The sequence below is a fragment of the Sphaerodactylus townsendi genome, linkage group LG04, assembly GCF_021028975.2.
Source record: "Sphaerodactylus townsendi isolate TG3544 linkage group LG04, MPM_Stown_v2.3, whole genome shotgun sequence".
Taxonomy (NCBI): Eukaryota; Metazoa; Chordata; class Lepidosauria; order Squamata; family Sphaerodactylidae; genus Sphaerodactylus; species Sphaerodactylus townsendi.
Genome location: NC_059428.1, coordinates 152,215,428 through 152,240,450, shown reverse-complemented (window position 1 = coordinate 152,240,450; position 25,023 = coordinate 152,215,428). Strand labels below are relative to the sequence as shown.

Here is a 25,023-nt window from a genome sequence, read left to right as displayed (position 1 = left end):
GTCAGAATGGGTTCCTCCTGTCTGGATCGTTGTTCTGGCACTCAGTTTGCCATGGCTCACTTGGTACGTCCTCCGCTTTGCATGCAGAAAGTCCTAGGTTCAGTCCCTGGCATCTCCAGTGTAAAAAGATCAGACCGTTGGTGGTGTGAAAGAGCCACCTGTCAGCGTTCTGAGATTGACCCTTCTCTCTTCACTGCAGCAGCTACATGATGGGATTCACCTATTCTCTGCCTTCCTCCAGCCTAAAGACCTTCTTCCAGCTTAAGAGCCAGCGTGGTGTAGTGGTTAAGAGCAGGTGCACTCCAGTCTGGAGAACCGAGTTTGATTCCCCGCTCTGCCACTTGAGCTGAGGAGACTTATCTGGTGAATCAGATTTGCTTGTGCAGTCCCACACATGCCAGCTGGGTGACCTTGGGTTAGTCACAGTTCTTTGGAGCTCTCTCAGCCCCACCCACCTTGCAGGGTGTTTGTTGTGGGGCAGGGAGGGAAAGGAGATTGTAAACCCCTGAGTCTCTTTATTGGAGAGAAAGGGGGGATAAAATCCAAACTCCTCCTCCTCCAATGTGTTACCCTTAGAGAGTTTTGTTTTAAAGGCAGGGCTTTTGTTCAATAACAATGAAGAGATTGCCTTTCTGTCAGTGCAGACAGAACCAGTTTACAAATACAAGGCCATGTCTTTCATTCTAATAAATGCAAAAGGAAGGGATGGTGGAGTTTTAATGGGAACAAAGCTGTGTCTTCAAGTCTAATAAATTCAAAAGGTGTCCATGGTGGAGAGCACATCTGTGTATCAGTATGGTGGGAACAGCACATCTGTGTATCAGCTCTTGATGGTAGCAACAGTTTGAATAGCTGCTGCAGATGTTGGTGTGGCAGAGCAGCTGGTGTTTACACCCCTGCACTGGGGCAGCCTAAAATCCTCAGCACACAGAGGAACCATCAAAAGGATAAGCCGAACCGTATTGTTTAGCATCAGCAGCGTGGGAGAACAGGACAGTTTTAGCCCGAGGCCCAGAACACAACAGGAAACAGGAAGGAATATTGCCACAGACAAGCCCCTGTCTCTGGGAGTCTTCTTCAGGGGATGATGCCTCATAAGACCACCTTTATTTATTTAATTAGATTAGGCAGATGGGGAGGTTTGTATGGAGAAGGGAGGGTCTTTAATACCCAAGTCTCTGGGTGCCAATAAGTGGACTAGCTTTCATTCCCAGTTCGGTCTCTGTCTGCTGCATCGAAGCATTTTTATTCCACCCTTGTCCGAGGAGCAGAGCGTAACAGAGTGGTTTCCCTCCAGCATTTTATCTGTGTGACAACCTTGTGACATAGGTCAGGCCAAGCGAGAATGGCCGGCCCAAGATTACCCTGTGAGCTTCGTGGCAGGCAGGGAATCGCTTCGCACACTTGGCTCGGCATCCTCTCACAGGGATCTGTCCTTACCAAATCAAGAACACAACGGAGCCTCCCAGTGGTAATGTTTTTAATCAGCCTCCTAATGGCTCTTACACAGCGCCTCAGCCGGCTTCTAGCTCGTCCTCATTTCAGCAGTTCACTCCCTCATTTTCCCAGAGTGCTATTGTGTGGATGTATTATTGCATTTTGCCCTCCTCTTCCTTTCTCTCCAGTGCCTCTAAACATTGAGGCAAAAAGCCGGCAAAGGAAACCTTTTGACCCAGAGCAAGGAAAAAATTCCATCAGAGAAGAGGGCAGCCGAGTCTTCCGGGCAGTGAAATCCCATTCTTCCCTCCAGCGTTTTAAATAAGATGATTTCTTTCTTTCTGGTGTTTCTTTGGCCCATGCTGTGATTAGGCCCCATTTGCTGGCTTCACATTAATCACCTGAACATGGCTAAGAGGCAGGCAAGACATGATGAACCAAGCAAGAACTCCCAGGATGATAGCTCTTTTTATAGCTGGAGGAGGAGGAAGGGAAGGGAGCCACTTCAGAGGCAGAGATTAGGTGGCAGAGGGGACTGAACAGCCATTGAGTATCTGGCTGCATGCAGGGGTGTCAAACTCGCTGCCCTCCAGATGTTCATGAACTACAATTTCCATCAGTCCCTACCAACATTAGCATTGGCTATACTGGCAAGGGCTGATGGGAATTGTAGCTCATGAACATCTGGAGGGCCACGTGTTTGACATAGGACTCATTGATGGATGCTCATTCCAGTGCTAGGGAAGCTCATATGCCAGTTTGAACGAGTGGTCTACCAGGCACACCTTAGTAGCTCCGTATGGACACTCCACCCCAGAGCACGCTGCAGCTCCTGAACTCTCCCCCGACTGTCCCCTCAAACCCTGAACCAGTCCAAAGTACCTGGAAGAGCTTGTCGCTTGCTCCTGGAAGCTTGGGGTAAGCACAGTGTAGTGGTTAAGAGCAGGTTCACTCTAATCTGGAGAACCAGGTTTGATTCCCCGCTCTGCCACTCGAGCTGTGGAGGCTTATCTGGTGAACCAGATTAGCTTGTGCACTCTAACATGCCAGCTGGGTGACCTTGGGCTAATCGCAGTTCTTTGGAGCTCTCTCAACCCCACCTACCTCACAAGGTGTTTGTTTTGAGGGGGAAGGGCAAGGAGATTGTAAGCCCCTTTGAGTCTCCGTACAGGAGAGAAAGGGGGATATAAATCCAAACCCTTGCCGGAGTCTCAGTTCACCCCCAGCCTTTGCTGGAACTGTATCAAAACTCTGCTCCTCTGGCACTTGGAGCACATGGTATGTCCCCATTTCCTGTGCGAAGACCTGGCCAACCTCTTCAGCCTCTTCCAGCCATTGTCCTTTACTTCTGTGGGCTTTTTTATTTCTGTCTGATCTAGGCAATGAGGACTCCGACATCGAGATCCACGAAGACGAGGGCTCGGACAGCGAAATGGAAGACCGGCAACTCATAAAGCAACACAGAGCCATGGAGATGCTGATTCAAGGTACTTTTTGCTTCATTTTTTGGCCGATGGGCCCCAGCCCCCAGGTATGCCTGGCAGTTCTGCACAATCGGTCCCGAGTCAGCAGCGCGTTTGGATATTGGACGTGTGCTTCCAGAAAAGCAGGTTGAAAACTTCCAAGGGGGCAAAGCCAGGGCCAGAGCAAGGCTGTCCTTGACTGGATGCCCTCCACCTCTCTCCTGCCTTGCTTTCAGATTTATGGCACGTTTGCAGTGTCTTCACTCACCCCAGGGAAGAAAGGCATGCAGGAAATTAATTATCAGAGCTGCAAAGTTCAATACAAATGTAGGAGGATATGGGACCTGATGGGACTTGCATGATTCTTGTTTTTCCTAGGGACAAACAGTTCTGGGCTTTACAGGACACATAGCAGATGGGTTGGAGTCAACTGTTGGGCTCTGTGGGACAAGCACGTCCACATAGTGGTCTAGAACGGCCTGTGTGGAGCATCTGCTTCAAGGAGCGAGCTGTGCGAGATTGCGGATGGTTGGTTTTTTTAAGACAGGTAGAGTAGTGGTTAGAGTTCAGTCTTAGGATTTGGGAGACTTGGTTTCAGACCCCCACTTCTGGCCTTGGGTGACTCATTCCTTCTTGGTCTAATTTGTGCCACCGGGTTGGTGGCTGAAGATGAAATGAAGGAAGGATGGGATACAAATGCCGTAGATCGATCACCCCTGAATTGTTCCCCTGCGCCAAAGTTGCTATCCCAGACACCCACCAATGTAATTTATTAAAATGTTTACTCATGGCTCCAAGCAGGTAATAATAAGGGGAGCATCCTGCATGGAACCTGTTATTTAGAAATCTAACCTTGTTGTCAAAAGCGTCTCTTTGAAGCCCTGCTGTCTCACAAGCCTCAGAACAGCAGGTTTCAATTTTCCCCTCAGAATAATCACAACACTAAAACCAGGGGGCATACATTGAAAATGCTGGGGGCGGGGGGAGAGAATTAGGACTAATAAAAGGAAACATTTCTTCACGCAACGCGTGATTGGTGTTTGGAATATGCTGCCACAGGAGGTGTTGATGGCCACTAACCTGGATAGCTTTAAAAGGGGCTTGGACAGATTTATGGAGGAGAAGTCGATCTGTGGCTACCAATCTTGATCCTCCTTGATTTGAGGTTGCAAATGCCTTAGCAGACCAGGTGCTCAGGAGCAGCATCAGCAGAAGGCCATTGCTTTCACATCCTGCATGTGAGCTCCCAAAGGCATCTGGTGGGCCACTGCGAGTAGCCCAGTTCTGGACTAGATGGACTCTGATCTGATCCAGCAGGCTCTTTCTTATGTTCTTATGAATCGGGCCATCCCTGCTGGGCGTAAGGCAGATGTTCATAGTTAGAACCCCTTTCTCCTTCCTTGCCTCAACCTCTCCTCCAGTGAGGAGCCGTCAGTTGCGGTAGGCATTCTCATGTCTCCTCTGATCTCCGTGCCCTTTCATCCGTGCCTCAAACGCTTTCACAGTCCTGTGTGAATAATGCCTCTGAATCATCGCTAGGAGGACAAGCGTGGGCATTGTGGCTCTGCTATCCATCTCCAGCACTTGGCCAAAAGTGCATCTGCAGGTACTTTCCAATGGCTTGTGCAGTTACGTCCTGACAGATATTCTGTCATGTTCCTTTGATCAGGGAGACCCAGCAAGCGGATCGTGGGAACCATGCAAGGCGGTGACACGGAGGATGACGTAAGTATCTTGGTTTTAGCCTTGGAAAGTTCCCCTTTGGCCAATAAATTGCCTTTCCCGTTGTCTGTGTGCCTCACTTCAGCCCACGCTGGCCCTCCCTTTTCTCACCCACCACCTCCGCTGGACTCCTCTGTCACTCCAACTCTATGATTCTAGATTCCCCTTGTAGTCGCAACTCCTGTCCTTCCCGCTGTCACCGCATTTGACGTCATAGGGAAGATATTGAGGTTTTGGGATGTCATATAATTGGGAAGCAGCCACAATGACTAGGTGCCCTGGGATGAAAATAAAAACTCTCGTCTCGGCTGGTTGACAGGAGGCGGATGCCTAACGCTCAAGTAGCAGCCAGACTTGGGGCTGCTTGTCTCTGTTTTCCCAGGAAGAGGTACAGTGGGATATGATGTCGTTGTACTCTGCATTTCCAGGCTTCCACTGTGCATCTTTGGCTACCCTTGGTGAGGAAGTTGTGAGTGCCGGGAGGGATGTTGTCGCAGAGATACGGCAGCTGCCTGTTGGAGAGGAAGGGTCTGAATCCCACTGAAATAAAGCCTCTTGCTAGATTTGTGCTCAAGGTGTTTGGGGCTCCAGATATCTCTCATCACAGCTAAGAAGGACTTTTTATCTCTGGTGATTTCCCAAAGAGGACTGTTAAATCATGTGATCTGTAATACAGGAAATAGCTTTTCTTTTGGTTTGGAACATGGTTCTTGGTTTAATGAACTGTTTCGCCCCCCCCCCCCTTTTTTTTGCAGCCGCATTCTCAGCGGTGTGCGTGTGAGACCCGCAGCTGTTTGTTAACTTTGCTCCCCAGCATTTGCTCCCCAGAGAAGCAGACTGTTCCAGTTGGGGGCAGCTTTGCCTTTTCTGGCAGATGCTGTTCCCATTTGAGACACGCGTCAGGCAAGTAAATATAAAATCCGAGCAGAGCCCTGAGAAATGCAGAAACGCAGAGTGAACAGGCCTCTTGGGAAGGGCGATATATTTGGGTTCCTGCCCAGAGGCCTGTTTGGAATAGCCGCTGCTCAAAACAAACGCTGGCGCTGTGTGTCTTTGGAGGTGAGCAGTGACTGGCGGTTTTAGGCCAAGACTGTTTTCCAGTTGCAGGTTGTGTTGTGGCTTTAGTGCAGTGGCCCAGCTGCTGCTGCTGGTGTGTGGACAGAAAAGTACAGAAATAAGAGGGCAAAGCCTGTTCCAATGTTGTTGTGTCTCTGGGCAGAAAGCAACTGGTGTCACCTGATGTGATTAGATCAGTGACTGCCCCAGTGGTGACTTACTAGAAGGAGACCGGGTCAGAGCGAATCACACTAGGCACCCTCCTCTGTTCATTTGCCTACTTTGGGCTGCAGCCTTTAATCATCTCTAGTAGTTCCTCAGGGGCTCTAGCTATTGCTTCATAGCACGCTAGCATCCCTTACACAGTCCAGGAATTGTTGACCTGGGTACACATTGAATAAGCCATGAGGCAGTGGCCAGCCCAATGTCACTGCAGAAGTAGCTTCTAGAACCACAGCTTTTTGGCCACCCTTCATGCTATGCCAGCCATTGGCCAAGAGCCACCTGGCCAATCTGTGCTGCTGCCAAGGAGATGCCTGGCTCCCATTGGCTCTGCCAAGAGAACCCTTTTGTGTTCTGGAATGCTGTTTAAAGGGAAGCCAGTGTTGGAAGATGGCCCAATCGGGTGAGTTGGCATGAGCTGGTTCCCAACAGCTCCCTTTCCCTTCAGCTCTGCATCCTGTAGGCAGTCCTTCTGTCCCGCCTTTATGTGACCCCCCCACATCTCTCTTCCGCCCTCATTCATTATACCAAACGTGCTGGTTTTATTTCTCTCTTTGTTTCCGCCTCCATCTCGCATTCCCTCTGCTGCTGTCCCATCTCCAAAGGTGGGGCTGGCTAGAGCCCGCAAGCCCAGAGCCTCCAGAGCCAAGGCCAAGGTGGGTGCCTTTCTGCTTTGTGATTCTCTGCCAGTGAGGTCCAAGGCCTTGGGTTGGTATTCCTCTCTCTGCTTTTGGCAGCATCTGTCAGCAGGGTCTTGCCCACAGCAGCAGCAGCAGTCCATAACTGAAGGGAGCACTGTGGTTAGAACTGCCAACAAGGTGTAGACAGCAGCTCAAAGCCACCAGAAGAAGCCAAGCAATTTTGCTGGCCATGCCTGGCTACTTTGCCAGTCCCTTCTCACCGGAGGGCAGGGCCCCAAAGCGCCTTTTTGTGTACTACCCGCTTCTGCTTCCAACGGAGGTCCGGCCAAAGCTGGGCTAAGTGGGCCTAGTCAAAGGAGGAAGGGTGGAGCCTCAAGGCAGAGCCCCCTGGGAAATCACTGCACATCCAATCACACCACACAGTTTGCAAGCGCAGCAAAGGAAATCCGTTCCAGCCGTTTGGGCAGTGGTACTCAGGGCGTCTGTAACAATTTTAAACTTTCCTGCTTGGTTAAAAAAAAAATTAAGTGCTGTGGGGTTGCCCTGGTGGGTTAATGGAGCTTGAAGTTGCGTGGGCAAGGGAAGGACATGGATTCACGCCTCATTAGGTCTTTGCACTTTCTGTACCACTTCCAGTCTGTTTGCATCAGTGTTTGGTTTACAGCATAAGCTACCCCTCGGGTGTCTTTTGCCAAGGCCGGTGGAATAACTGCTCCCTGCCAAAGGCGCTGTTACAGAGTGGCAGTTTGGACTCCTTTCCAGAGGAGTGATTATTTGTGGGAATGTGAGGAAATACAGCCAATTGCTTGGCTGAGGGCCTAGTTTGTGATGTAGCGCGACACCAGTCAGAATTGGGCAAGGGTTCCTCTTTCCAGGAGGCAGCGCTGGCACTCAACACCACCTTTCCCTTTATAGCTACCCCTCCCCTGCCCTGCAGAGGCTGTTCAGTGAACAAGGTCAGGTACACGACGCTGGGCCCAAAGAAGCCCACAGATTCGCTTTGGTACTTGCGGTTTGTTGGCAGAGGAGAGTCTCCCAGAAGGTTGTGCTGGTTCCAGCACTGTCTCAAGTGCAATTCAAGGGACTTGGCTTAGCCTGCCCTAACCATTTCAGGGTAGTCCAAACCATGGTGAGCTTCTATGCACAAGTAACCTGTCAGTGATCCAGTGATCAGCAGCACCCTGGAATACTGGCAAGGCAGATCCTACTACACCCATGCACTGATCGGCAACCCAAGAATCCTGCTTTGCCCTCAGCTGGTAGGCTGTTGTGTGCCAATTGGAGCCAGTGACTCATTGGCTACATAGGTATTTGTAGTTGCCCAGAGAGAGGCGCCTTTTCAGAGTATGTTGCCATCTTGGAAATTCCACCAGTCAAAGCCAAGAGCCACCGCATTTTCCAGATAGGGCACAAGACCCTTTTTTTAAAGGCTAGGGCAGGCCAAGACTGTTGTGGTTTGGAAGTGAGCAGATGGTTTTGGGGGGCATTAAATATTAAGAAAGGCAGTTCGGTATTTTGACCTTGTATGTTCAAATTTCTGTCTGCACAAAACCGTTCCTTTTTGGTTTTAAAAAGGAGCTTCCTAATGTCAAGTATCAGATCTTTTTTAAAAATAAAAATGTTCTAACAGGATGATTCAGAGGACAGCGAAATAGATTTGGATGACGACGATGAAGACGATGAGGACCTGGAAGATGACAGCATTGATATCTCTCCCAACAAGAGTAGCCGGAGGGCAAGGAAGCCGGAGCCACTGGAGGAGAGCGATAATGACTTTTGACCTCCCCCTGCCCCAAGAAACAGGTATGCCGTCTCCCCCCATGAAGCCTCGAAGATGGCACAGGCTGCCCTGGGAGACATCACATGGCAGTGGATTATTCCTGAAGACTGGGCTTCATTGTTCATTTGATGCTAACCTCCATCATTCTGTCATCAACACACACAGTCTCTGAACTGCTTCCAGAGAAGTTAGAACCAAAGCAGTTGAGCGGGGCTCGAAGTTAGGGGTTGTGGGGCTCCTTGGTGCCAAAGGCCTTAAAACCCTCCACCGTGCATTCCCATGAGCAAAATTCTTGGAGGCTTTTTGGTCCAGCCATATTTGCAAATGTGTTAACCCAGTAGGACTTTCATAAATTGATTTACACGGCAGAAGGCTGAAGCCTGAGCAACTGGCGCTCTGTTCTACTGGGCAAAAGACAGCAATTTATCTTGCTGCAGAGCCAGGCATGTAGGAATCGCTGGAGGTTTAAGTTCTGTTGAATCTCTATGTTGGCCCTTCGGCTACCTAAGCAAGGCTGAGGGTAATGCAGATTGAGGAATCTTTATTGCCTTGGAATAAACAAACACCTTGGGGAATAGAACACTTACTTTAAAACATTTAGTACAGACTTACCACTGAGGCCGTCTATATCAGCTTAAAGCCAGGTTTAATCGGTTCGATCTTTCTGAGACAAGCTTTCATTAGCAAGATTCACAAGAAGAGCTTTGGGGTAATTGTGCAACTTGGTAATAACTCTAAGAATAAATAACTTGTATACATGCCCTGCTCTCTGGCGCATCTGATGAAGTGGGCTCTGAGTCACAAAATGTAGGCTGGAATAAATTGTGTTAGTGTTTAAGGTGTTCTTTGGCTCCTGTTAAGGCTCCTGTGTTTTCCCTACCCCACTCCCCCACCCTTTCTGTTCCAATAAACTGCTTTTTGTGTTTTGGCACTGAACAGTTTTGATTGAACCTTTGCTGTCACCCCTCACAAGCTGCATCCGTCTCATGCACAGGCCTCCAGGTAGGACTGTTTTCCAAGGAAAAGCAGAAATGTTTGTCAGCCCCTTTACACCCGCAAAGCAGACTGTCCTGCTGGACGCTTTTGTTTCACCAATAAACCCTTTCTCCTCCATCTGGTGTTCTTGTGGGTGCATCTGTTCGTAGCTGGACCTGAGCCGTCAGCCAAGGGGGGAGCCCCAAACAATACCATTTGGGCTGCTTGTCAAGATCCGCCGACCCTCTCTGAACCAGGCTAGCTCCTCTGTCAGCAGCAGCGAACCTCCAAATGCAAGTGAGAACAGCCCAAGCTGTGTCTAGTCCAGGCTCAATTCCCAGGATGTACGGTCCTGGGTTTGGGGTCTTTCCTTTGGCCAGCTCCCCGCCAGTGTGGACTGAATGGGCCCCGGGCTGCCCTCCAGCAGCATCCTTCTTAGATCTCCACTATGCAGTCGGGTGCGTTGGCGCGAATGGTGTCGGCTATCACCTTGGCTCCTGACTCGCCAATGTTGTTGCCCTGTAAGCTGGGAGAGGAGAAGGAAAAGTGTCTCAGTTCAGTATTGCCAACATAAGTTTTGTTCAGAGCCTGACTGGCAGATGACCCCATTGTGAGAAGAAGTTGGACAAAGATACGGGCCAGAGGCTTTCCCTGTGGGCTTACTGGAATGACAGCAGCCATCGTCTCGAGCTAGGGCCCCGAGATGTAGGTTGAGGTTGATAGACGGACAGAGCTGTTTGCAAAAGGGAAGGAGTATGGAGAACTTTTTGTCAAACTTGCAAAACCACCCAGCCCTTGCACTGGACATTTTCTCCCCCTTCCACAAAAAACCTTTTTGGCTAGGACTGATAGCAGCCTACCTTATCCCAACTGTCTGGCACCAAAGTTCAGAAGACTGCAGCTATTCAGGCCCAAGCAGAAAAACACTGCCTAAACTCCCCTTGCGATTGTTTTGGAAATCAGACAACTGTCACGTCCTTCCTTAGGTTTCTCCCCGGAATTTGCAGATTCCTTTTTGGTAAAAACTGGGGAAGGTACAAGGCGTGGCTCCCTCCGACTGGTGTGAGTCCTCTGCTCAGCACCGTTGCCATTCATCTTGAAGGCTCAAAACTTCTTTAAAAATCAAGGTAAGGAGTCAGGGGCTTAGTTTGACAGCATCTGGACAACACACAAGGCTTATGTGTGGAATGCCCAGTGCCCTGTGCAAGACAGCCAGCGTGGTGTAGTGGTTAAGAGCAGGCAGATTCAAATCTGGAGAACTGGGTTTGATTGTGGTGGAGGCTTAACTGGTGAACCAGATGTGTTTCCACACTCCTACATTCCTGCTAGGTGGCCTTAGGCTAGTGTGTCTACCTTTTCACAAGAGCCACTTACTTGATGTAGGTGAGGGCGTGGCTGACTGACAGAGCAGTGGCGATGCAGATGCCGCCGTCCAAGCCGAGGGAATTCTCCTGGAGGCTGGGGAGGAGCAAAAGGAAAGGTACAAGGTGATGATCCAATGCACGCGGCAGCTGCCCTTGTTTGGTTAGCTGTCAGAAGTTTTCAGAAACAGTTCAGTGTAACTGTCAGTCTGCCTGTAAGCTTTCCAAAGCCTGCCTGCCCCCACCCCTGTAGTTTTCACACCTGTTATTTCCAGGCAGCAGGAAGTTTCAGGTCCCCTCCTGATTTTGTTTGGCTGCCTTGGAGCGGTCTCAGACTAAGCGCTGCTTTATGGAGGTGCCAGTCTGCCGAGCAGCTGTGACATCAACCCGCCCCCCTGCAAGCAAAAGTCACTTGCAGCTCGCCTCTGCCCAGCCCGCTGCCAAACTCGCAGTCTGGCCCAAGAAACAAGCATAACTCCAAAACCATATCCTGCAGCTCTAACCCAAGCTGCCTCGGTCCCAGGGCCGGAGAGTAAGCCAACAGCCATCTGGTCCTGTCCCTTAGGTACCGCTGGGCAGCACAAAAGCTGCCCTGGCATTTGGCAGGACGGGCCGTTCCCGTTCACAGCTACAGTTTTCTGGTGCTTTACTTACTTCAGCCTGCGGAGGGCTCGGTTCAGTTTCAAGGCACTGGCCATTGCCTTGGCTCCTTCCACCCCGATGGCGTTTCCTCTCAAGCTGAAACAAGACAGCGTAGAAATGGCGACCAGCCCTCTGCCAAGGTCCTGCCCTGCCCCAGAGACGAAATGGCACAGTGGCCTGCATCAGAGCCGCCACACCCACCAACTGCAGGCAATCCCAGCTTTCGCACGCGCCCGCACGCGCCAAGATGGCAGCTGATAAACCCTTAGGGTGTGTCAAGGTGGGCCTTCCAAGGGTGGGGGGTTGCAGGAACACTCACTCTAAGGTGGCGAGGCTCTGGTTCGTCGCCAAGGCCCCGGCTAGGGCCTTGGCCCCGCTGTTGCCAACCATGGCCACCTGGAGACTTCCACAAAAGAGGATACGTTTAGAGCAATTCCCGTCAGGCTAGTTGTGCTGGGTTCTAAAACTAAGCAAGTTGTAATTCTAATGTTTGGAGCGGGGGAGAAGAAGAAGAGTTTGAATTTGTATTCCCCCTTTCTCTCCTGTAGGAGACTCAAAGGGGCTTACGATCTCCTTGCCCTTCCCCCCCCCCACAACAAACACACAGTGAGGTGGGTGGGGCTGAGAGAGCTCAAGGTCACCCAGCTGGCGTGGGTGGGAGTGCACAGGCTAATCTGAATTCCCCAGATAAGCCTCCACAACTTAAGCGGCAGAGCTGGGAATCAAATCTGGTTCCTCCAGATCAGAGTTCACCTGCTCTTAGCCACTATGCCACTGCTGCTCCCTGCTGCAAGAAGGCTCCCCCAATGCAATCCTGAGCCTCTCCCTTGAGCCAGGAGGGCCAACAGTGGCTGTTCCTCTAAGTACCTGTACAAAAATAGACATAGCCCCAGACTCCAGTGGTGGCCCCGGAGGAGTTCATGACACACCTGATGGTCCAGGGACTGAAGACCGCCGACATCCACTATTCAGGGGATCAGGCAGGCAGGCCCTTCTTTCTGCTTTGTGACATGACTAGGATGTGTGAGTCCTCTCCTCCCCCCTCCCCAGCTCCCTGTCTACATGCCAACTCTTTGATGTGCTGTGGAGGCACTTCCCCCCCCCCCCCCCATCCCTTTTATCCAAGCTTCAGTTCTCTCTCCACCCCGCCCCCCACAGGACCACTTACTAGAGGGCAGTGAGAGTGGAGTTCACCTTCAGGGCAGAGGCCAGGGCTGCCAGACCCTCGTCTCCAATGGCGTTCTCCTGCAAGCTGAAAACACAGCGAGCGTGATGCCTCAAACCAGGAAGAAAAAGCTACTCTTGCCAGGGTGCAGAGCTGAGAGCCCAGTATCTGAGTGGACAAGAAGGCCCTCTGGACATGGGCTCACTGGCTGCAGTACTTCAGCCTGGAATGCTTCCCCTGGATGGCCAATAAATAAATAAAATTCCCTGCAATGGGAAAACTAGCCCATCAGGGGGAAAGCTTTTAGTCCAATCAACTCCACTTTTTTTGCTCGCAGGGAGAGTTCCTTCTGCAATCCAGATGCCGACAATTCCACCTGTCTGGCCCTCAGCAGTGCTCAGTCTTTGTTTGTGTCACCTGAACGTGCCTTAAAAGCTTGTCGGAAGCCAGTGTCAATGTAACAACTCCCCCCACCCCGGATCATCATCCGAGTTCTTCATCACAATAACCGAAGCAACGTTTCCCAGCAACTCTTTGTGGCTGGGAGTGCTTGGCTAGAAGCCATCATAGCTACATGGGCTGAAAGCTCGTTTGTCCTTTGCCTGTCAAGGAGTGGGTCTCTTGTACCTTCTCCTTCGCCCTTGCAAGGCTAATCATGATAAGCATTCATGCAGAACAATTCTGGCGTTTCAGAGCACTTCATGGACACCGTCTGAGTCACTCTTACAAATAACATCATTATTTTGCGCCCGGAAACTTGCGTTAGTCACTGTTTTTACAGTCTTGCGGACAGCCTGATGCTGTAGACTCCCTGTGATGTCCTAGTCATTTGGGAGGTGGTAGAGGTGGGTGGGGTGGAGGGGAGTATTATCAAGCCACTCTGGTTATTGTTGTTCTAAAAAGCACAAACTGTTTCCAACTATTGCCCATTCAAAAACACTCTGATTGTAAAACACTGATGCTGCCACTTGTAAAGAAAGAATATCCCAGATGCCCCAGCAGGAAGGATGCCACAGGAATCTTTCTGCTGCTGGACTAGACAGATGTTTCGTCTGAGCCCCCAGGCCTTTCATCCCACCTGTCTTATGGTGGAGGAGAAGAGAGGTATCTACATCCAAAAAGAGTGGAAATGTTCCTTCTCCTTTGGGATGAAAGGATTTGCACCAGGAAGGGCAGAGCGGGAGAAAGAGACGCGGGCGGACTTACTCCAGGGTGGTGAGGCTCTGGTTGTATTTCAGGGCTTGACCGAGGGCCTTGGCAGCTTGGGATTGAAGGAAGTTCCACTGCAAGCTGGAGGGAAAGGAACAGAGCGGAGGCGTGAGAACCCTCATGGGGCACAGGTTCTCCTGAGGTCTGGTTTTGGCATGGAGGCTGCACCCTGTGGCCAAGTCACGTTTGGCCTGAGATGGCTTTGGAGCGCAAACCCAAAAGGATGAACATCACAGAGACACACTTTACCTCTTCTTTTTGCAGTCAATCAGAGCCCACCCCCCAAGTCCTGGTGAGCTGCCTCGTATGGCTGCACAACATCACTTTCCCCTCAGCAAAACACCGGGGCTGGACCCTCCGGCGGAGCTACGAAACACATAACAAGAACCCACGCCCAAGTGATGCGGCCCCTCCAAGCCCCGAAACTTACTGCAGGGAAGCGAGTGCCTGGTTCTCCTTCAGCGCCAGCGCTATGGCCTGGGCGCCTTCGTCATGCAGAAGGTTGGCAGCCAAGCTGGAAGTGGAGCACAGAGGAAGGGGGCTTCAGCAACACAGCCCGGGGCACAGTCTAGCTCTGATTTCACAGGGAACAGATGGGCTTCTACCTCTGCTCCTCTTGCCTCTAGGTCCTGCAAGAGTTTTCTCCACAAGCCATCCTGAGCTGCCAAAATGCCCTCTCCTACCCTTGCCGTTCTTTGCCACTCATCCCCTGGTGCCTCACTCAGAAATCCTCCCCTTTTACTGTTGCCTTCCAATCGCCAAATTTAAGTGCATAAGCAGGTGGCATGTCTTTATGCTTCTTTAAGATGGCCAAAAAGTTTACAAACGAGACCAAGCGACTCACTCCAAATTTCTCAGCGTTCGGTTTGCTCGCAGCGCCCGGGCGATCTCGCTCGCTCCCTCCTTGCTGATGGAGTTTTCCCGGAGGCTGAAAGAATAAGCAGAAAGGTACCGCCATCACGATGTCTTCCAAATGCGGCACTTGTGTTACGTGGTCTCCACTGATAAAGCAGTACAGAGGGAGAAGCCTTTTGAAAGGCACTTCCATGGGGAAAAGGCCCTGCTGGAGACGATATACAGACCCCACGGCCCAATCCAGTTCATCCGGGCCAGTGAACATTGACTGGAGCCCTGTGGGCATTGACTGGGGCCCCACAGGAGCAGCAGTGGCATGGTGGTTAAGAGCAGGTGCACTCTAATCTGGAGAACCAGGTTTGATTCCCTGCTCTGCCACTTGAGCTGTAAAGGCTTTTCTGGGGAACTAGATTAGCCTGTGCACTCCAACACACGCCAGCTGGGTGACCTTGGGCTAGTCACCGCTCTTCGGAGCTCTCTCAACCCCACCCACCTCACAGGGTGTTTGTTGTGAGGGGAAGGGAAAGGAGATTGTCAGCCCCTTTGAGTCTCCTTACAGGAGACGCAGGGGTAGGGAACCTGCGGCTCTCCAGATGTTCAGGAACTACAATTCCCATCAGCCTCTATCAGCATGGCCAATTGGCCATGCTGGTAGGGGCTGATGGGAATTGTAGTTCCTGAACATCTGGAGAGCCGCAGGTTCCCTACCCCTGCAGGAGAGAAAGGGGGGATATAAATCCAAACTCCTCTTCTAATCACATTTTTCTCCAAAAACAGCCCCTCTTACAAGGTATCTGTTGTGGGGAGGGGTCGGGAAGGAGTTTGTAAGCTGCTTTGAGACTCCTTCTGGTTGAGAGAAGCAGGGTTTCAAAACCCAAGTATTCTTCTTCTATTTGTATCCCACCTTTCTTCATGGCTCAGGATGGTTATTTGCTGCATTTTCAGACTGAAGCTTGGAATGATTTCTATTCAGAATAATTTATAACCTGTCACAAGCCAAGAGGACAGGAGGGGTTGGAATACTTCAGTAAATAAACAGATGAGTGGAGTGCCCTCTCTCCTTGTCCTTGTGCAACCTCATTTCATTAGCTGCGTAGCATTATGATATCAGGTTCGGTGATGGGATTAATCTACGAGGAAGGAAATAACCACACTCAAGGGAAATGGCTGATGCCAAACAGGACTAGGGGGGAGTGGTAATTGAAAATTGACAAAATCCCTTTTCCAAGAGAAACAGCCTCCCTGTTGCCAGGGCCCCGTAGCCAGGAGATAGCCAGCAGGACTCTGATCCGCTCAAGCCGCTTTTAGTTTTCTGAACGTCACACAAAAAAGAAAAATCAGCCTGAGTAGATCAAAGCCACAATCAGACTTCCTTGAGGCCCATCCCATCCAGAAGAAGAAGAAGTTTGGATTTATCCCTCACTTTTCTTTACCTTTAAGGAGTCTCAAAGCGGCTTACAAACTCCTTTCCTCCCTCTCCCCACAAGAGACGCCTTATGAGGTAGGTCGGGCTGAGAGATTTCTGAGAGAACCGTGACTAGCCCAAGGTCACCCGGCAGGCTTCGTGCGTAGGAGTGAGGAAGCAAACCTGGTTCACCAGATTGGAGTCTGCCACTCACGTGGGGGAGTGGGGAATCAAACCCAGCTCTCCAGGTTAGAGTTGTCCACTTTTGCCCACTACACCATGCTGGCTCTGGGTGGTATTTTGCTGTCATGCCTTGGAAGACTCAGCCGCACTTTGTAGGCTCAGCATCGCTGAACAAAAAATGCAGACTAGTGGGATCTTTGGATAGTGTGTGCTGAGCTGTCCAAGGCTCTTTAGTCCTGGGTCCCTCCTCTGATTTCCCACTCCTTTACTGCACAAAAGCAGAGCCATGGGTAGATGTCTGCCACTATGATGCTACATCTCCCCCTCCCCCACAACTAGAGGGAATTCTGAACAGCTGTTTGGAGGCTCTTTCTCTCCCCCATCAGTATTCCACATCTGCATGTGCTTTATTATGCAAGGATGCACTGCCAATGAGAATCTGCATTCATGGCACTCTGCCTAGCTTGCTGCCCTTGCTAAGCCTCCAAACCATTTCAGCAGGTTAAGCTCAGAGGTGGGATCCAACCAGTTCTCACCACTTCTCTAGATGTGGTTACTAATTTTTTCTGAGTGCCGAGAAGGGGTTACTAAAGCAGCCTTCCTGCCCAGTAGGGACTGGAGGTGCGTGTGTGCGGCGGCGCCACTGTTTGAGTCCCACTACCATCGGAACCTGTTAAAATTTTTGGATCCCACCACTGGTTAAGCTCAATGGACAATAGGAGTTAAGAGGAGGGAAATGCTGAGGTTAGGACTCACGTGAGACTGATGAGCCCTCGGTTGGAGCAAAGGGCACGTGTGAGCGCAGTCACCCCCACGTCACTGATCGAGTTGCTCTGGAGACTGAAACAACAATCGCGGAGAAGGATGAAAGGTACAGAAGGCTGGCAGACGCTGGGCTATTGATCCATTTATCAATCCATCTGTCAGGATTTCTTCCTAGCCCATTTCCAAATACACTTTAAGCTTGGCCTGGGTGCCACCTCTGAGAAGTCTCTGTCCCTGAGAACCAGCAGCAGTGAAGGGAAGGCCAGTAGTGGACCAAATGGCCAAGAGTGACAGATTACCACAAGGTCACCCAGCAACCTTCAGGAGTCATCAGGGAATGAAATCAGGGTCTCCTCGGGTCTGAGCCTAGTGCCCTAACCACCATACCACCCACACACACACTAGATCTTAATAAATAGAAATTTTACTTTTCCTCATCATCTTTGCACCGCTTTGTTGCGGAATTTTGTCTGTTCCAATGTAAGAGAGTTCCTCTTTTGAACTTCTGCACTGAGTCCATAAAGCAGGGGATATAAGCTATGCTACCAGGACAATTTAATATGTCTCCTGAGTGATACTGTATTGTAGCCAGATGGTTGTGCTGGCTGAAGTTGTGGAAAACCTTTCCAAGAAACCCTCCCCAAGGAGGAATCAAACCACACAGCTCCGAGGTGGAAAGCGACTTACTCCAGAGTTAAAAGGGTGTGATTCCCTGTCAGTCCTTCTGCCAGGGCTGCCGCACCCACATCTCCAATGCAGTTACTGGAGACTCTGGCCAGGAAAAAGAAGAGAATTAATACATGCCAAACAGCCATTGTTTTAGTATCTAATCCTGAACCAGAGTTGGAGGGCTTTCTGAGGAAGGTTGCTGTGACTATTCTCCATGTTGATCCTCTTCTGTGAAACGGGAGCCCTGTGGATCTGCATGCCTGCCCCGCCATAGGGAAATGCAGCTTAAAATCAGGTTTTGTGCCCCCAATCTGAGAGGCAGCCATAAATGTGCGAAGATGCCCCCAAACTGGAAACTCAGTTGCTGTTCGCAGCAGGGCTGCAGTACTTGGGGAGCTTTTCGTTTGTTCTCCCCCCGTCGTCACATTTCCCTGATTGATACTGTCCCTTTCTGGGGGCTTCTTAGCCTTGGTGGCAGAGGAGGGAAAGGGGTGTCTTACTGAATTTTCCCTCCTCTACTGGGGCAAGCACCTGCCCTGGAAGGAAAGCAGTTTCAACAAGTGTACAAACAGAGCTTTTCTGACTTCACCACTGGACAAAACGACAGGGTTCTTCTCTGCTGGTGAATGGATAGTTGCTGGCGAAAGGGGAGGGGAATGTTTGGGGGCAATTTCCACAAATTCACTGCAGATATCGCACTGTGCCCAGGGGCAGGTGTGGGTTGCAATGGGAGGAAGAGCCGGGAAGATCCAGTCCCACAGTCCCTGCTCTGCTTGCAGCTGCTGCTGAATACCGGTTGCTCTTTCTTTCTCAGCCCTTCCTTACATTAACTCCTTGAGGCCCCAGTTCTTCTTCAGCGCCTCTGAAAGTCTCTTTGAACCTTGGGGCCCAACACAGGTCTTCTGGAGGCTGCAAAAAGAGAGGAGGCCGGATGTAAGCACAGAGTTCAGCACCAGGCCAAAACAATCATCCCTTTTAATGGGGTGCTGGTTGCCCCTTTGAGAGATCTGTGAATGCAATCAGTGATAGTCCCCGATATTTTCCCTGGTCTCTGTGTCACCCCTGCTAGCTGACACTCGGAACTACTTTATCTCTGGCCAGACTTTTGGCAGCAGTGGGAACTAATCTAACCAGATTGTGGTGGGTTTTCAGGGCTGTGTGGCAGTGGTCTGGTCGATCTTGTTCCTAACGTTTCGCCTGCATCTGTGGCTGGCACCTTCAGAGGAGTATCACAGAGGGAAGTCTGTTACACACTGTGTCTAGTCAGACTTCCCTCTGTGATACACCTCTGAAGATGCCAGCCACAGATGCAGGTGAAACGTTGGGAACAAGATCTACCAGACCACGGCCACACAGCCCAGAAAACCCACCACAACCAGTTGAATCTGCCCTTGAAAGCCTTCGACAATACATTAATCTAACCAGAATTTGACTGAACTAGAATTTCTCACACTGATTCAATCGTTTTAGTTGCAGGAATTTTCCCACCGTTGGCAGTCTGATGCAGATCATCCTCTTTGCCACCAGAGATGCTTTTTGATGGTAACAGCGCCACCCAACTCATTCCTGTACAACCTTTCCAGTGTTGCACATGTGTGCATGTTAAGCACTGTCAAGTCACTTCTAATGCATGGCAACCTTAGGAAACAATGTCCTCCAAAATGTCCTATTGTTAATGGCTTCACTCAGGTCTTGCAAACTGAGGTCTGCAGCTTCCTTTATAGAGTCGATCTCCCCCTTTCCTGCTTCCTACAACCTTTACTAGCATTATTGCCTTTCCTAGTGACTCTTGTCTACTCATTCTATGGCCAAAGTACAACAGGCTCAATTTAGTCATTTTAGCTTCTAGGGACAGTTCAGGCTTGATTTGATCTAGAAAGAATTTTTTTGGCAGTCTGCAGTATCTGTAACAGTCTCTTCCACTCTGTCTTTGCACATAGGGTCCCCCGACTTGTTTGTTCCACTGTCCGTGGACTTTGCTAAATCATAAGAAAAAAATAATTCAGACAGACAGGAAGGGGGCGGGAAGATTTGTCTGAAAACCAGAGCATGAGTTTCAATCCGCTGGAAACAGAAGTCACGCATGTCAGAGAGCAAAGGAGATGTTAAAACAGACAGACACTGAACTCAGCAGGAAAGTATTGGCTGCCAGTTAAGAAAATCTGCAGAATGAAATGGTGACTCTGGGTGGCTCAGAGGGCTGTAGGCAGAGGGCTGATGGTCTGGGGAAAGTCCCTACAAACCACAAGGATGCTTGCTCGGAGTACAACGTTTGCTTTTTTTAGGTAATGTAGGACAACGTTGAAATCTGCAAACCTCCTCCCAACCCACCCCCGCAGCCAGAACAAAAAAAATCCAAGAACAGTTGGACCGCCGTTGCTGTCTGTTAGGCAGTTAAGAATCCTAATAATTCAATTGCAGCAAAGGCCAGTTGGGTCAGCTAGAACTGGTGCAGCCATAGAATGAGAGGGCAGACGCCCCCCCCCCCCCCGCCCCAGCCCTTTGCAGCCAGCTGTGTGGGCCAGCATGGAAGGAACAGGTGGGACGAAGGATACAAGCAGAGCTCAGAAAGCCACTCAACTGCAAAGTCATCAGCGTATGGTTGTTGACGAGGGCCTCAGCCAGAGATTTTGTGCCGTCTTCCTTGATTGCATTGTTCTGGAGGCTGTAAGAAAGCCACTCACGTCATAAAGGAGTCACACAGGACTGCAGAGAGGCCAAACCTGGCTACTGATTGAGGCCATCCAAAATATACTTGTCCACTCTGCCAACGTTTGCACTGTTTGGACACGGTCCCGCCACACCCCTTAGCAGCGGCTGCTTCCTGGCCCAGTTTTATCACCTTCTTTGCCCTCCCTGGAGTTTGAATTCTCCCCCAAATCACCAGTTCATTTGCGCTTGCAGGACGAGCTCATGAGGAAGGAAGGCAGCCTAGCCTTCTCTTCAACAGGCTACCTGTTTCATGAGCAGTGAGTTTTCTGGGTGAGAGAACACATGACCCCTTCACCTGGACTTTGCTGAGAGAATCCAAAGGAGGACTGAACTACATTTCCTGTCCCCTCCTCCTTCCCACAACAGACCAGCATTTTGCTTCCAGGTACCACCACCCTCACCCAGATCACTGAATGAACTTCCTATTAAACTCATCATTCCTGTTAAAGGCCCCTATTGGCTAAGAAAGCAGATTCTCAGATGACAGAATGGTGTTTCAACATTCCACCTTGTCCAAAATTGCATTCTTTGTTGGGTTAATCCATCTATCCTTATTCTAACCCTCCTCCCAGTAACTCAGGGTGGCATAATGCACCTGTCCTGTACTTTATACCTCACCATGGCACTCCCCTGTAAGGTAGTACAGACTGAAAGGGAGTGAGTGGTCCAAGATCAGCCAGCAAGGTCCATGGTACAGCTGGGATTGGAACCCAGGTTGCCCGGTTTCAATTACTACTGCCTAGCACCGGCTTTCAGAGACCACGAAATGACAGCAAGGCCCACTTACTTTAGAGAAAGCAAACATTGATTGATTTTCAATGAATCAGCAAGTGCCTTTGCTCCTTGGGGGCCAATGGAATTGCTCCGAAGACTGTGCCGGCAGAAAGGAGGAAAAGGAAGAAGGCTGGCATGAACACATGCATCGAAACAGACACAAAATTCCTCTTAAAAGTAACCCCCTGGCTTTGCTTCTGTACACTCTGTTTTACAAAGAGGCCATCTGCTGGCTTGTATGTCTCCAAGAGGTAGAGGAAGAAGAAGAACAGTTTGGATTTATATCCCTGCAAGGAGACTCAAGGTGGCTTACAAGCTCCTTTCCCTTTTCCTCCCCACAACAGACCCCTTGTGGGGTAGGTGGGGCTGAGAGAGTTCCCAAGAACTGTGACTAGCCCAAGCAGGAATGTGAAGTGTGGAAACTTACTCCAGTGCCAGGAGACTCCTGTTGACCATCAATGATCTTGCCAGCGCTTTGGTGCCTTTGTTGCCAATCTGGTTTTCTGCCAAGCTGATGAAGAAGAAGAGTTTGGATTTATATCCCTCCCTTTCTCTCCTGTAAGGAGACTCAAAGGGGCTTACAATCTCCTTTCCCTTCTCTCCCTCCCACAACAAACACTCTGTGAGGTAAGTGATGCTGAGAGAACTCCGAAGAACTGTGACTAGCCCAAGGTCACCCAGCTGGCATGTGTTGGAATACATAAGCTAATCTGGTTCACCAAATAAGCCTCCACAGCAGAGCGGGGGATCAAACCTAGTTCCCCAGATTAGAGTGCACCTGCTCTTAACCACTACACCACGCTGGCTCTCAACTCTTAACCACTACACCACGTTGGCTCTCAACTCTTTCTCATGCCAGCAATGTACTGCTTTCTACTTTTGGTTACTTCAGGCAGCCAGCTGGGTGGCCCGGCCAGAGAACTAGCAGTAGGCTAAGCAAATTGAGTGTGAACAGATTATATGCCGTTCAGTAAGTCCACCTGGTGATCACCCATCACATCACCTGATCTTCTGAATCTGGCAGTCTTTTCCGCTCAGAACGCTGGCAAGCAGATCCATGGCGCCGTCTTTAAACTGGTTGTTGTCCAACCTGAGCGGAAGTGACAAGTTGGTGTTCTTAGTTGATGCAAGAAGGGAGAATTAGGTCTTACCAGCTTGTCCAGGAGAACAAGGAGGTCCCTTTCCAGTTCAGTGGATCTTAGCAGGGCTGAGAAGACCTCCTACTGAGATCTATGGTGGATCCCTGGTATCTTCAGTTAAATGTATAGGGGGGGAAATACCACTCCCCAGTGACCATCCAGTTCCTCTGGAGGTCTAGCAACAGGGCATAAAGGTCTCTCCCATCACTTCCTTTTAAGAGGAGGTGCTGGAGAATGAACCTGGGACCTTTTCTGTGCAAAACAGAGTCCACTGAGCCACAGACTGACAAAACCTACCTGAGATTACTGCAGTAAAGGAGCTGAGACAGAAGGCTTTGGAAGGTTTGATAATTGAGGCAGCTGGACAGATTGGCCTCTTCGCTGCAGGCCTCAGAAGTCTGCAGGAGATAAGCCAAGACGGAGCAGTTGGCGGGTGTTAACTTCCCAGCCAGGCTCTCGTTTTTCAAAGCTTCCTCTAGGTGGCCGGCCATTTCCACCTTTTGGATCTCATGCAAGCACCGCACAAGGTTCACGGTCCTGCAGGAGACAGCTTGATCCACAGCCAGGAGGCCCTGAAGCACGCCAGCCACCTGGCTCTGGTAGCCCTGATGCTCGTCCTTCACCAGTAGCCAATCAGACAGCACTTTGTTCACTTGCGGGGAGAGGAGGCCGGCGAGGAACCGCACAAAGATGTCCAAGTGCCCGTCCTCAGACTGCAGGGACCTGTGGACGGCGTTCTTGAAGTGGTTGAGGAAGCCCAGTTTGGGCCAAGACATGCCGCTCTCGACGAAGAGGTCAAACAGGGCCCGTTTGGCTGAGGCATAGTAATAGGTGGCCGCCAGGAATTCCTGGAACGTCAAATGGGGGAAATAATACATGGAGGACAAGGGCGTCTCTTCCTTAAGGAGCAGCCTGTTGCACAAGCTGATGTGGAGAGAGGAGAGGTCCACCCCATACGTTTTCATGTCCTGTTCGTAGAAGACATGCTTCCTCTTGATCAGACTGTAGAACGCCAGCCTCCCCAGGCAGTTCATTGTTTTCTTACTGTTATTGTTCACCGCCTGTTCTATCCTGGGGGTCTCCTTCTGCTTGTCTTGCCCATCGCCGCACAATACCATTTTGAAGTAATGGGAATATATTTCGGACAGTGTCTTAGGAAGCGCCAATGCATCCGGAGAGCGGTCGGTGCCCTTTAGAACGTAGCCCACGGAAGTGCCGCAAACGCAGCAAAAAGACGGCACGGCACAGAGGGTGTACAAGGATTTGTTGGTCTTGAGATGATCCCTCACGCTGTCAGATAGGCTGCGGTTGTCAACAAACAGGCGATCCAGGAAGTCTTGGATCTCTGCATCTCCAAACCCTTGGATTTCGGTCATCCGGTCCACCAGTCCGCCTGGGATCTGGCTGGCTGCGGTAGGCCGAGAGGTGATCCACACGCAAACGCCTCGCAGGAGGTGGCCTCTGATGATGTTGGTGATCAAGCAGTCCACTTGGATCTCCTTTAGGAGGTCCGTACAAATGATGGTGTCTGAAAAATCCAGCGGTGTCTTGAATTCATCCAAACCATCCAGAATAAGGAGGGTCCTGGAAGCCGCCACTGAGAGAAAGCTCGATTCAGTTATGTAGGGGGAGGCCAGCCGGATCAGCCTCTCTGCCGAAAGCCTGTCGTAAGTGTTCAGTTCTCGGAAGGTCAGAGGAAGCACGAATTCAAAGTCCTTACCTATCTCTCCCTTGGCCCAAGTGTGGACGAACAGCTTGACCAGGGTACTCTTGCCGATGCCAGCAACTCCAGCGGTCACCAAGATGCGTGGAGGGATGCTGAATTTGGACAAAGGCAGGAAGAGTTTCTCCAGTGGGATCTTCTTGAAGATGTGCCTGGCCTCATGGGTGACTTCGATCTGGACAAAATCATGTTGCCTTTGCTGGAGATCTGTCAGGCCTTCCACCAGTAGAAGGTTGGCCAGTCTCTCCGAGGGACCAAGATCCAGATTAGTGCTGCACCAGGTTTGAAGAGTCTCCATGTACTTTGGCACCATTGGCTCTGCACAGAGAGAAATCAGTGGAAGAACGGAAGTAACCACCTTGTGTATAAATGCTAGAAATGGTATTCCCCTAGCCCAGTGGTTCTCAACCTTCCTAATGCCGCAACCCTTTAATACAGTTCCTCATGTTGTGGTGACCCCCAACCCTAACATTTATCCATTTTACAGATGGAGAACACTGATGCAGAGAGTCTTAGGTGACCCCTGTGAAAGGGTCGTTTGACCCCCAAAGGGGTCGTGACCCACAGGTTAAGAACAGCTGCCCTAGCCTGTCCCTACCCCAGAATCCCAGGAGCTACCCTTTTCCCCCAGAAAATAAGACCTATCCTGAAAATAAGCCCTAGCATGATTTTTCAGGATTTTTGGAGGATGCTTGAAATATAAGCCCTACTTCAAAAATAAGCCCTAGTTACAGATTTCCTGGCGCAGCTGATCTGGTCATGGGGGGAGGGGTGCAAAATCATGGGGGGAAAATAAGACATCCTGTGAAAATAAGACCTAACGCATCTTTTGGAGCAAAAATTAATATTGTCTTATTTTCGGGGTACTTAAGCATACCACAGGACCTGTGCATGCAAATTATGAGATTTTTGTCTCTCTCTCTTTCCTTCCAGCGACAAAGTAAACGTCTCTCCCCAAACCAGTTTTGAAAAACCTCTTGGTTTCAATATAACTTTGCAGTACAGCCCAGGTTCCGCTCCCCGCTCTGTAGTGAAGCTTTATCAGGTTACCTCAGCCCAATTGCCATCTCGTGGCCTAACCTACCTAGCAGGCCTGTTGCCAAAACAGAAGTGTAGAAAGCCACA

At 50.4% G+C, this 25,023-nt stretch overlaps 2 protein-coding genes across 3 annotated transcripts in view; one reads left to right on the top strand and one right to left on the bottom strand.

The window, feature by feature from the left end:
• The window catches only part of CLUAP1 (clusterin associated protein 1), a 50,383-nt gene extending 40,949 nt beyond the window's left edge, over window positions 1–9,434 (top strand). The window contains exons 10-13 of one of the 2 annotated variants that reach the window (XM_048492502.1): window positions 2,817–2,924; window positions 4,570–4,625; window positions 6,506–6,556; window positions 8,172–9,434. In XM_048492502.1, the coding sequence (XP_048348459.1) occupies window positions 2,817–2,924; window positions 4,570–4,625; window positions 6,506–6,556; window positions 8,172–8,321 (365 nt within the window). In that variant the 3' untranslated portion in view covers window positions 8,322–9,434. The remainder of the gene's footprint in view (window positions 1–2,816; window positions 2,925–4,569; window positions 4,626–6,505; window positions 6,557–8,171) is intronic. The other variant, XM_048492503.1, reaches the window with a different exon arrangement.
• On the bottom strand, window positions 9,427–24,220 carry NLRC3 (NLR family CARD domain containing 3). Its single transcript, XM_048492501.1, has 16 exons — window positions 22,473–24,220; window positions 22,040–22,126; window positions 21,464–21,547; window positions 21,050–21,133; window positions 20,132–20,215; window positions 18,376–18,459; window positions 17,569–17,652; window positions 16,873–16,956; window positions 14,518–14,601; window positions 14,104–14,187; window positions 13,671–13,754; window positions 12,468–12,551; window positions 11,619–11,702; window positions 11,312–11,395; window positions 10,671–10,754; window positions 9,427–9,822 (listed from the first exon to the last, which is right to left on the bottom strand). Exons 1-16 carry the CDS (start codon window positions 24,209–24,211, stop codon window positions 9,732–9,734), a joined length of 3,009 nt encoding a protein of 1,002 aa, XP_048348458.1. The 5' UTR covers window positions 24,212–24,220; the 3' UTR covers window positions 9,427–9,731.
• Between the last annotated feature and the right edge of the window lie 803 nt (window positions 24,221–25,023).